The 11,851-nt window shown below is 51.9% G+C and overlaps 1 protein-coding gene across 3 annotated transcripts; it reads right to left on the reverse strand.

The window, feature by feature from the left end:
• Positions 1-795: 795 nt before the first annotated feature.
• HSH2D (hematopoietic SH2 domain containing) lies at positions 796-10,414 on the reverse strand. Of its 3 annotated transcripts, XM_047698926.1 has the most exons (7): positions 10,309-10,414; positions 8,359-8,432; positions 6,613-6,758; positions 5,375-5,464; positions 4,169-4,334; positions 3,574-3,711; positions 796-1,477 (listed from the first exon to the last, which is right to left on the reverse strand). In XM_047698926.1, the coding sequence occupies exons 3-7, from the start codon at positions 6,735-6,737 to the stop codon at positions 911-913; spliced, it is 1,086 nt and encodes a 361-aa protein (XP_047554882.1). In that variant the 5' UTR covers positions 6,738-6,758; positions 8,359-8,432; positions 10,309-10,414; the 3' UTR covers positions 796-910. The 3 variants fall into 3 exon arrangements, with proteins under 3 accessions (XP_047554882.1, XP_047554889.1, XP_047554897.1); XM_047698933.1 differs by lacking the exon at positions 8,359-8,432; XM_047698941.1 differs by lacking the exons at positions 8,359-8,432; positions 10,309-10,414 and having other exon boundaries at positions 6,613-7,128.
• Between the last annotated feature and the right edge of the window lie 1,437 nt (positions 10,415-11,851).

The raw sequence follows: 11,851 nt of genomic DNA on the forward strand, positions 1-11,851 counted from the left end.
CACCACATCTGGGGGCTCACCTAGAGCCCCAGTAATTCCAGGGAGGGATGGTCATTCCTGGAATCGAAACGAGCTACCACGCCCCTTCCCAGACCCTTTCACTGTGTGTCACTGCCCCCCCCACCCAGCTTCCACTTACTAAGCACCTACTCTGAGCCAAAGCCTCAGTTTTTATGTGCATCCTTTTGGTTCATCCTGAGGAAGAGGGATTGCTGCTCTCCCCATTTTCCAGATGAGAAAACAAGCCCAGAGAGGTGTAGGAACTCACTAGATGTCACACAGTCTTGTGACCTGGGATTTCCTCCAGATCCCACTGCTAACCATGACCCTGGGCTGGCTGTCTTCTTCTTTAAAGGGGCTCATATGCTTCTCCTAAATCTGCTGTTGGTGTTGGAAGTGTGTACCGTGTGCCAAGCCCTCTCCAAGTCTCACCTCCTTCATTTGCATGAGAACCCCAGGAGGAAGGTGTGAACAGCTCTGTTTATAGGCAACGATGTACTTAGGGGTGAGCCAGGGACAGAGGATGTAGGGAAAGGACTCCAACTGACTGGGTTTCAAATCCTGGCACTGACCCCCTATAACTGGGTGACCTTGGCTGTGCCTCTCCTCCTCTCTGACCCTTAGTCTCTTCTTTAAAATATGCAGCATGAGCCTACCTGCTGGGCCTGCTCAGAGGCGGAACAGAAATAATGAATGTGGAGGCTTTGGCGTGGGGCCTGGCACACAGTATGTGCCCTAGACCCTTCCTGTAACTGGTTATTATTACTCAAATCACCAGGTCACCCCACCGGCAACTGCAGGACCAGACCCAAGCAATGTCTTTATTACATTTCTCGGTTCCTGAAGACTGGTGGGTAAATAACAAGGGGTCCAGTGTGAGCAACCCCCAGAGCCAGGACAAAGCTCTTCTTTAACAGTACCCAGGGGCAAAGGGTGGTGGTGGGTGGTACTCCTCAGGGAGCCAGTCCTTCTGGGATTCTGCCAAGTCCTTTGTCTCTGGTCTGGACACTTTTGAGGACAGGGCCCTCACTACCGCTTGGTGCCAACCCTTGACCCTCGGGGTCGCCTCGCTCCAGCTAGCCAATCTTGAGGCCTTCCTGGATGGGTCGGCTCTGTCTCTTCGATCTTGGGGCCATGAGGGGCTTGCAGGAGACATGGCCACTGAGCTGTCTGTGTCAACATTACCTTCCCAGTGTGTGTCACCTGGCGTGGTCCTTGAGCTGTGTGTCACTGTTGGTGGCCCAGCACTCCAGAGCGATGACAAGTTCATAGATGGCAGGTGGGATGTCAGCTGCTGCTGGACCCTCTTGCCTGTCTCAGGGAGTGTCTTGAGGTTCCTCCAGAGTTTCCGGCAGGCCTTCTCAAGAGGAGCTTTTGGGGGGCAGGAGGAAGTGGCTTCCTCCGTGGAGACTCTGTCCATCTGTGCTCGTGGCTCCCTTCCCTTTGGCCAGTGAAGCAGGACCGGGCTTGCTGAGGTCTGAAACCAAGAGCAGGTGAGACCTGGGCCATCCCACCCACCAGAGCTCTGAATCTGTCCTGGAGGTTGGGACATGGGTCCCACTCAGACATCTGGAGGGGTGAGAAGGACTCCAAGTGAACCCCAAACCTGATCCCATGCCCCCTCCCCATCCGCATGAACACCTTCATTATCTACCCCAGAGACTGGCAAACTCTTTTCATAAAGGGCCAGAGAGTAAATATTTTTAGGTTTCTTGGCCACACAGTCTCTGTTCTGAGGCAACTGAGATGGTTTGGCAACGAGTGTGCATGCCTGCATTCCAGCAAAACTTGATGGTGTGGAAATTCCATTTTCATCTGATTTTCACAGCTCATGAAATATTACTTTTATTTTTATGCTTTTCGACTGCTCAAAAACATGAAAGCCCTGCTTAGCTCATGGGCCAGACAGAAACAGGCCAGATAGGGTCCTCAGGCCCTGATCTACTTGGTCATTCAGGTGACCTTGGCGGCAGATGCTGACAATGCCCCATCCATCTCCCTTTGCCCTGAGCACTCAGTGCCCCCAGCTCCACTCCCAAAGGCCAGCAGAGGGGACTCTGGCCGGGGACCTTCTATGAATCCATAGCAGGCCAGAAGTGCAGAAAATTAAAATCTCCCAGGAGCAGCACTTGACCAAGGACTAATGGGAGATGGAGTATCAATACCCCAACTCCTTACCCCTAAGGTGGGATAACCGGTGTGCATGTCCCATGCAGAGTTCTAGCCTTCCTGGGGGAGACCAAACCCTGGCTGCCCACAGGGGAACCTGCTCCCTAACACGCCCTTCATGGGCTGCCCTCTTCTGTCCCACTTCCCCGCTCCCCTACTGGCACATCTTGGGATCACCTCCCAAATAATGGAGGCCCCAGGGACTCAAACCATGACAGCAGCTCGCTTCCCCTCACCCCCCACCTCCAGATTCCCTTCTAAAATGCCTCAAATATCCTCTTCTTGCTCTACCCCCAGGGATCCTTTTCTGGTCCCTCCCAGTCTCTGCCTTGGACAGTCCCTGCCTCCTTCCTGCCACCTCCTTACTGCCACCAGGCAGCCCCTCCTGCAGTTGGCAGCCACAGGCTCTCTCATTGCAACTTCCCCTGCACAACTGGACTAGAATGCCAGCTCCTCACCCAGGCCCCAAGGCCCTGCATGACTGGCTCCTGCTATTCCTGGTCCCTCGCCTCCCAGGGACCTCCCTTTCATTCACCCCACTCCATACACATACTGGCTATTGTTGTTCTTTTGATTTGCAAATACACTGAGCCTCAGGACCTTTGTATGTGCTCTTTTCTCTGCCTGAAACACCCTCTCTGCATAGCTGTGTGTGACTGACTCCCCCTTATCCTATGCATCCCAGGTCTATACCATCTCCCCCAGGAGGCCTTCCCTGACTGTTCCCCTGACTGTTCCCTTCACCACTTAGCTCCACACCCACTGATGTTCATCCTACCAGCCTGTTTCATTGCCACTATTATCAGAACTTCCCTGCCATGTGGGGGCATGGAGGACACCACTATCACAGTCTGATAGGGGATGCAGGCAGGAAACATGAAAATGCACAAATTTTTAATCCACCAAAAAGACTTTTTAAATTGTGAGGAGAGCTCTGCAGTGAATAAACAGGGTGAGGTGATGGAGAATGCAGAGGGGACTACTTCCAGTCTGGAGTCTGGGGAGGGAGACACTTGAATTGAAGAAAGAAGCCAGGCATGGGAAATCTGGGAGCAGAGCACACACAGCATGTGCAAAGGTGTGTGGCACCTGAGGTGGGTGGCACCAACATGTGCAAAGGTCCTGAGGTGGGACCAGCACATGCAAAGGTCCTAAGGCTAGCTTGATGCATCAGAACAACAGAAAGGATAACAGGAGGCTGGAGCTGGGCTGGTGTTGGGCACAAGGAGTAGCTGAGGTCACAGTTTGGATTTCATTGCAGTGTCTTGAAAAATCACTGGAAGGTTTTATACTTGGAGTTATAGGGTCTAATTTTTCACTCCAGAAAGTCTCCTCTGGCAGCTGTTGGCCACTTCTGCCCCTGCCCCACCCCTGCGTTGGAGATGCGAGCTTTCTGTCACATACCTTCTCAGGTGCAGCCCTGGGATAGGAGGAGGAAGGATTCTGATGTTCCCTGGGGACATGGGCGGGGCTGGTGACTTCCTCAGTCAGTGCATTGGAGTAAAGGAAGAGATCCTCATAATCCAAGTTCTCTGGATCCTTCTGTAGGGCAGAGGGCATCTACTGCTCAGCCCCAAAAGGGAGATGGGGGTGGTCCCAGGGTCCCAGACAAACCCTAGAAGGTGGCGCTGAGGGCTGCCTTGCCCATGAACCTTGTATGGAAGCCTGCCACTCCCACAGTAGCTTCCGAGGGTAGGAGCACCCCGCGACCCCCCCCACCGCCATCCCCTTCCACTCCCATGAGCCTTATAAGGAGATATATTATTCCTATAGATCAGCCAAGGTTATACCCCCACAAACGAACCCTTGTAACAAATTAGCCTGGGGGGCAGGGGTGAGGCAGGGAAGGAGGACCAGAACGGGTGGGGCTGTGGGAGGGCAGGGACCACAAGCATGACAGAATCACAAGAGGCTGAATGGGGAACATGGGAACAAAATGAGTCTGGGGGCTTGGCCCCTGCGAGGGCAGCTACAGTCCCCCAGGGGTTCCAACCCTTACCTGCCCACAGGGCTGGGTCAGCAGGTCCTTGTGGGGCCGCACAGGCTGCTGCTGGTGGAATGTGACCAGGGCGTCCAGCGAGGCATGGGCCTTCTCTTCCCCAGGGATCATGACGCTCCCATCATCCAGAAGCTTCACCATGAAGTGGCGGCAGCAGCTCTGGGCTCTGCGGTGACACTGCTGGGGCTAGAAGTCCTATTCCTCCTCCTTCCAACCCCATCTCCTCCCTCCCCCATCTGGTGGCACTGAGGCTGCAGCTCTAGTGTTTAGGTTCCCAAGGAGATTTCTGCATTTTTTTAGCCATGTGACACTGGTACTAACCACACTGTGACTCAGTTTCCCCATCTATAACGTGGGGCTACTAAGGCTGACCTTGGGATTTCTCACGAAAATGGAATAAGCTACCGCAGATAAAAGCTTAGCTCGGTGTCTGGCTGGAGTCAAAGGATCAGTAGAAGTGATGGTAGTGAAAACCGGAGTCAGGCCCCCAGGCTAAGTCTATGCGCCTGGCACACAGCAGGTCCTCAATAAGTGGTCTGTTAATGGGTGGATGCACTTATTAATGGCCTACTATGTGCTTACTATATCTCATTTAATTTTCACAACAGTCTGAATGACTTTCGCATTCCTATATTAGAGATGAGGACTTTGGGGGAGGCAGATAGGTTGAGTAACTTGTCCAAGGTCACACAGCATGTAAGTGGCCTTAGACTGTGTGACTCGGGGCCTAAACTTCTCCCACGGTGGGTAACTCTCCAGTGAAGCCATTGGATTTTTTTTTTTTTTTTAATCCCTTTGGACTGGAGTCCTTTTTGAAAAGTAGTTTGTGTTGTTGAATCCTGTGGGACGCCCGGTCAGGTTCTGAGGCCTTAAGGAGCTGGACTGCACTAAGTTTCCTTAACATGTCCCTGCAGGTGGAGTCACAGAGTTGCCAAGCAGATGGCTGAATGGGGAGGGGTGGTTAGGGGAGGGCAGCAGCCACTCTTGGGCTCCCAGCAGCCCCTGTTCTCAGACACATAGGCTGTTACCACGAAGCCCCCATCTGCTGGTTATAGCCGGACCTGCAGCTGCTCATTCCAGCCAGATTTGGCTAGAACTTTACACCAGTTCATCTCTGAGCAGTTGTGGCATGATACACCCCTTGCCTCCTCCCAGGAAACCTTGGAGCCCTCCCACCCCTTCCCTGACCCCTAGCTCAGGCCTTACTTGTAGGACAGCGTGTAGCCCACGTGGCTGTGACTCACTCTAATGAGAAAGGATCCCACTGGCTCTAACTCCAGCAAATTCTCGGCGTCCCTGGAAGGACAGACACAGGAGGGAGATGTGCACCCGTCATCCCAGGACTGAACAAACCTAAACCCCTTTGTTGTGGTGGTTTCAGACCTTGGGATACTCAGGCACAGGGATGTTCCCATCAGGGGCAGAAGGCCTCTGATGACTTTGACCCCAGGACAGACTTTCTTCTATACCCCACCACCCTTGCCTGCCTTCCTGATGCCTGAAATGCCTTCATACCCAGTAACTTCTCACCAAATCACTACTAGTATTCACCACCATCATGTCTATGATTATTCTGGGGTCACAGAGAGGAAGGAAGGTGGCCTTCTACAGGACAAGATGGGGAGACTTGGGGAGACCCAAGCTGTCTACTCCAGAGGCCACTGACCACGTGTAGCTACTGTGCACTTAGAATGTGGTTTTTAAGATGTGCTTTTGGCATAGGATACCAGAGGTTCAAGACTTACTATAGGATAAAGGAATGAGTGAGCCTTTAGTGCTCATGTTGAAATGATAATATCCTGGATATACTGGGTTGAAGAAAAGATAAGATTAAAATTAATTCTGCCTGTTTCTTTTTACTTCTTTTACTATAGCTACTAAAAGCTAAAATTGCAACACGTGGCTCACATTATATTCTTAGGGGTGACCCTGCCCCAAAACTCAGAGATGGCGGCCAATCTGCCCTCTTGGTGGCTTTTGTGACATTCTCTCAATGTCTCTAGGCTAATGGTGGCCATAGATGTTCTCTTCATTTGTTTGAGAACCGAGGGGGTAAACTAATGAGATGTATTTGTTCATGTCCTCAGAACTCAGTCCAGTGTAGAAAGGGCATGTAGGTCATGTCCCTGATGGATGGAGAGCCGCTGTTTGGGACACTGTGTTAAGAAGGATTCAGAGGCTGCACCCTGCCATGATTGATGGCAGATGCCTGGCTTCGGGGGATGGGTCCCTGGCAGTGCTGATCTGGTGGCCACTAGTATAGAGAAAGCTGAGGTCCAAGGATGGGAAGTAACTGGCCCACGTCCCACACTGAGTCCCCACCTGCCCAGGACTTCAGAGCTCTTTTCACCAAGCCAAGCTGAGTCCAGAATTCTGTAGAAAATCTGCCCAGGGTGGGGGCAGACAAGGAAAGGGCATGGTGGAAGGTGTGTGTGTGTCCTTACTCTCTCGAGATGGCACCGTGGAACCATGCAGGGACCCCTTCTTGGGAGAGCTGAACCACCTGAGTCTGCACAAACCAGTCCAGTCGAGGGGGCAGTGGTGGGGGCAGTTTTCCTGCCTCTGTCATGGCTTTCTGGGGAGCGGTTACCTGGCAGTAGGAGGGAGGAGAGAGAGTCAAGCCTGGTCCACCTCCTGTACTTTGCTCTGTTCTTACAGCTCATGGTGCCTCCTCCTTGGGTAAGTCCTCCAAGCTGGTGAGAGCAACAGGCTTGAAACCGGCTTGTGTTTCTTGAGCACCTACTATGCATTCATTCATTGGCTTCTCCCAAAAATCCTCCCAGAATTTTTCCTTGTCCTTCTGTTCTTTTTACACTATTACTACCAAGTATTTGAAAGCTCCCTTTATAAATATATGCATTTAAGCTTAAAAACTGACTTTATTGAGGGGCACCAGTGTGGCACAGTCGGGTAAGCACCCGACTCTTGGTTTTGGCTCAGGGTGCGATTTCAGGGTCCTGAGATCAAGCTCTGCATTGGGCTCCACATTCAGCATGGGGTCTGCTAGAGATTCTCTCCCCCTCTCCCTCTGTCCCTCCTGCTAGTGCACGCTCTCTCTCTCTCTCTCAAATACTTTTTTAAAAGATGAACTGACTTTATTTAAATAAATATCAACATCCCAGGAGCTATGGGGACATGGCAAAATGGTAAGTGAAGGGGCACCTGGGTGGCTCAGTGGGTTGAGCTTCTGCCTTCGCTCAAGTCATGATCAGGTCATGATCTAGACCTGGGATCGAGCCCCACATTGGGCTCTCTGCTCAGAGGGGAGCCTGCTTCCCCCTCTCTCTCTGCCTGCCTCTCTGCCCACTTGTGATCTCTGCCTGTCAAATAAATAAATAAAATCTTAAAAAGAAAATGGTAAGTGAAGAAACACTAGAGAGATGTGGCCCTGAGTAACTTCCTTTGCTCCCAACATCATCATGTCTGGTGGCACCAAAGCCACATCTGTAATGTGTCAGGGACAACAACATGAATTCATATGAGTTTCGACAGTTTTAAGCTCAAGGTAACACTGGAATTGTGAGCCAATGACAGGGAGCTGAAGAAAAAGAATAGTCCTGATTTTTAAAAAATTATTTTTAAAAGATTTTATTTATTGGGTGCCTGGGTGGCTCAGTTGGTTAAGCAACTGCCTTCAGCTCAGGTCATGATCCTGGAGTCCCAGAATCGAGCCCCGCATTGGGATCCCAGCTCCACGGGGAATCTGCTTCTCCCTCTGATCTTCTCCCCTCTCATGCTCTCTCTCACTGTCTCTCTCTCTCAAATAAATAAATAAAATCTTAAAAAAAAAGATTTTATTTATTTATTGGACAGAGAGAGACACAGCAAGAGAGGGAACACAAGCATGGGGAATGGGAGAGGGAGAAGCAGTCTTCCTGCTGAGCAGGGAGCTCGAAGCTGGGCTCCATCCCAGGACCCTGGGATCATGATCTGAGCCGAAGGGCAAACGCTTAACCAACTGAGCCACCCAGGCGCCCCAATAGTCCTGATTTGTAAAAGAGTATCAAATCAATGCAAAACCAGCCACAGGGTCATGCCCTGCTGGGTGGTCTGCTCAGAACCCTTCACGGTCACCCTTAATTCTGTCCCTAACCTGGCCTACCCCCTACACCGGCCCTATCTAATGTTTCAATATTGCAGAAGGTCATTATTACTGGGCTGTTTCCAGAGGTGGGGACATATTGACTAACCTGGTCAATATTGACTTTCTTTTGCCAGAAGACAGATGCTGAGCACGCCTTCCCGAGAGAGGCCCAAAGGCATTCTGGGACGAGTAAAATTAAAGAGATCTATTAAGAAATACTTAATAAAGTACGGTGACAGGGCGCCTTGGTGGCTCATTGGGTTGAGCCGCTGCCTTCGGCTCAGGTCATGATCTCAGGGTCCTGGGATCGAGTCCCACATCGGGCTCTCTGCTCAGCGAGAAGCCTGCTTCCCTCTCTCTCTCTGCCTGCCTCTCCATCTACTTGTGATCTCTCTCTGTCAAATAAATAAATAAAATCTTTAAAAAAAAAAAAAAGTACGGTGACAAAGCAAAGAGCCTGGAATCAGAGCCAGATAGCCTGGGTTCCAGCCCCAGCTCCCCCACTCAGCTGCTGTGTGACTTGAGTAAGTCACTTAATATCTCTGTGCCTTTAGTTTCATCTGTAGTTTGGGGATATGATGATATTTGCCTGGGAAAATACAGTTCCTTCAGAACTACGCGCTCTGTGTATATAATAAATATTCATGAATCCAGTAGTGTCCAGGTTTGTTCTTTTTTCTACCTGGGAGAACTCCTATTTATCCTTCAAGACCCAACAAAAATATCCCCTCCTCCAGGCAGCTTTCCTGTCTCTTCCCCTAGACAAAGCCTTGGCCCCCTTCTCTGTCTCCCATCTTCCCCTCTGCTCCTGCCCAAGTTTTGCCTAGCCTTGCCTCGTGGAGCTCAAGAGTCTGCGTGTAGTGTGAGTCCGGAAGGCAAGTTTTTCTTTCTGTTAATTCAAGTGCCTGACTTAAGCTTTGACTGCCAAGTCATCTGCTTGAACTCACTGAAGTCTATCACAAATAAACACATTGAGAGCCGCACAACTAGATAAAGAGCTGGGATTCTCCCCCCCTTTATCTCCCCCACCCCCACAGCCCCACCACGAGGCTCCTTTATTTCAGACATCCTAGTTGATTTTGATAACTGGCCATTTGGATCATTTCCCCCACTTCTTTCTTTTCTTTTTTCCCTCTTCCCATGCTTCAAATTCCTGCTCTTATACATTCACTAATAAGGAGTGAACCCCCCAAACCCTAGCCACGCCCCCCAAGCCCAATAAAGCAGAACCCCAGGGCCATGTGCGCTGGCTTGGTCTCTCTCTGCAACCTGGTTGTGTGCCCCCTGGCCTGCCATGGACACACCAGGGCTATGTAAGTAATAGATTTTTTTCTTCAAAGTTTCCAGATGGTTATGGCTGATGGTCAGTTTGCGATCCTAAGAACCACCGGGGTCAGTCCTGTTGTCACACTGGTTTGGCAAGGGGAGACGTGAGTGGGAAGCTCTGGGGCCTGGGCGAGCGCCCGAGTCATTTACTACCAATAGACCGAGATGCACAAAGCACTGTGTCTGTTTCTGTCTCCCCCACATCAAGGGCGCCCAGAGACCTGGCCCAGGGCTAGGTCATTTTGGATTTTTCTGGGTCCCCAGTACTACCTGGTGCTGGGCAGGCACAGACGAGTGTGCAGGGGTGTCTGGTGATGAACATCCAGGGATGAATGAATCCGTACTAAGTTTTGACCTCCTGACCCAGACACTGGGGCTTCCCCCATCTCCTTGTCCCCCACACTCCAGCCCTATGGACATCCTTGCTCTACCCCAAACTGACCAAGCTCTCTTACCCTCCACACCTTGGTCCATGCTGTTTCCCTGCCAGGAATGCCATCCCCCCAGCCCCAGCTCCGTTTTTCAGTGGTCAGCTCCCACTGGAAATTCCTTCTGCTTTTCTGGTCTCTACCACCTTGTCCCTCCTTCTGGCCCAGCCTGGCTCTCATGCTCTGTCTTCTAGAAATCTGGGATGACGCTGAGGCTCCTGGCGCCCGGGCCTCACCCAGCATGGGGCAGGCCCAGAAGTGGGCGTGTGGCTGGCTAAGGGACTCCCACCCCCTGCACTTACCTGGGAGACCCCTGGGCAGCCAACGCCCTCACTCTTGCTGTCCTTAGAGCCTGCAGGAGCCTTGGTTTCGATTCAGGGTCTGCACGTCAGTGGGGTGGGGCTACTGCCCCCAGGCTGTTCCTGTTTCCTTAAGCAGGTGAGCCGTAGGGGCGGGACTGGGACTCTGCTGGTTGCCTGTGGTATGCTATGCAGTCCAGCAATGTCTCTGAGCTGTGTAGAGGGACACCTAGCTTTACCCATGACAAGCCTTTATTGAGCACCTACTGTGTGCCAGATCCTTAGGGGACAGAGAGGGACACCAAGAGGTGCAAGCCCCACCCCTCCTGGCATCTATAATCTAGCAAGCAATGAAGAAGAGTAAGAAACGATTAACGTTTTAAAGCAGACAGCCTCAGGGCGCCTGGGTGGCTCAGTGGGTTGAAGACTCTGCCTTCGACTCAGGTCGTGATCCCAGAGTCCTGGGATCGAGCCCCGCATCGGGCTCTCTGCTCGGTAGGGAGCCTGCTTTCCCCTCTCTCTCTCTCTGCCTGCCTCTCTGCCTACTTGTGATCTCTGTCAAATAAATAAAAATAAAATCTTAAAAAAAAAAAAAAAAAGCAGACAGCCTCTCAGGAAGGAGGGTCTGGAGTTACAAGAACCCCAGAGGGGGTTTAAACTGATCTGGAGGAAGAGGCGCTTGGGGACGGGTAGGAGTTAACTTGATTGTGAGGTGCAGAAAGAGAAGGCTATAGGTGGAGGGAAGAGCACAGGCAAAGGCCTGAGGCAGCGTCAAACCTGGACAGGCTGGGGCCTCCTTATGCACATGGGGCCACATTATGACTTCCTCTGTAACAAAACGCACCACTAAAACCACATTTAAAATGATATTTTATGATGGCACTGGCATCTAGTCCAGGCTGGATTATTATATATTCGTTATTATTGTATTCATTTCTTTTCTTCTGATTTTAGAAAACTAAGACATGCTAGGGAGCTCTACTCCCCCCCTGCCCCGGCCCCCAGTAGGCCGTGAGTGCAGGAGCTCACGTCTAACGGACCAGGCAGGCCCGGATGTGAGCCAGCTGCACCTCCTTCCCCAGCACAGGGGCCAAACCACTTCCTTCTCCCCTTTCAGGCAGAAATAGCCCAGATCCTCGTGGCTGAGCTGGGGGCCTCCCCTGGGGGCTTATCACCCTGGGCCAGCCAGTCTAGATAGCTCCCGCTGCAGGCTCAAGGTCAGTGGGGGGTGGCCTGGTCTGGAGTCTATGGGTCCACAAGTCCCAAGCGGGAGACACGTGGGATCTGACCTCTTACTCACCCCACTGGGTAGCCTTGGGTGACTTGCTCAACCTCCCTGGGGCTTGGTTGCCTTAATTGTGAAGTGGGCATGATTACGGCCCCCCTTAATCACGGGATGATGGCAGGAGTGACGGTCATCAAGCCGGCGGCGTGGGGCTCAGTTGAGGGTAAAATCAGGACTCTTCACTGTGACTTAATCTGATGCCTTTGGGCCTGGCTGGGGACACAGAAGCCCGGGTTCGGGACTGCACAGCCTGGGCCACCT

Source organism: Lutra lutra, chromosome 1 (assembly GCF_902655055.1).
Source record: "Lutra lutra chromosome 1, mLutLut1.2, whole genome shotgun sequence".
NCBI classification, from domain to species: Eukaryota; Metazoa; Chordata; class Mammalia; order Carnivora; family Mustelidae; genus Lutra; species Lutra lutra.

Coding starts and splice junctions, on each gene's coding strand:
- HSH2D (XM_047698933.1), bottom strand. CDS start 6,737: ATGACAGAGGCAGGAAAACTGCCCCCACCACTGCCCCCTCGACTGGAC. Junction 4,335..5,374: donor GGCTACACGCTGTCCTACAA/GTAAGGCCTGAG, acceptor GTGTCACCGCAG/AGCCCAGAGCTGCTGCCGCC. Junction 1,478..3,573: donor CCAGGGCTGCACCTGAGAAG/GTATGTGACAGA, acceptor TCTTGGTTTCAG/ACCTCAGCAAGCCCGGTCCT.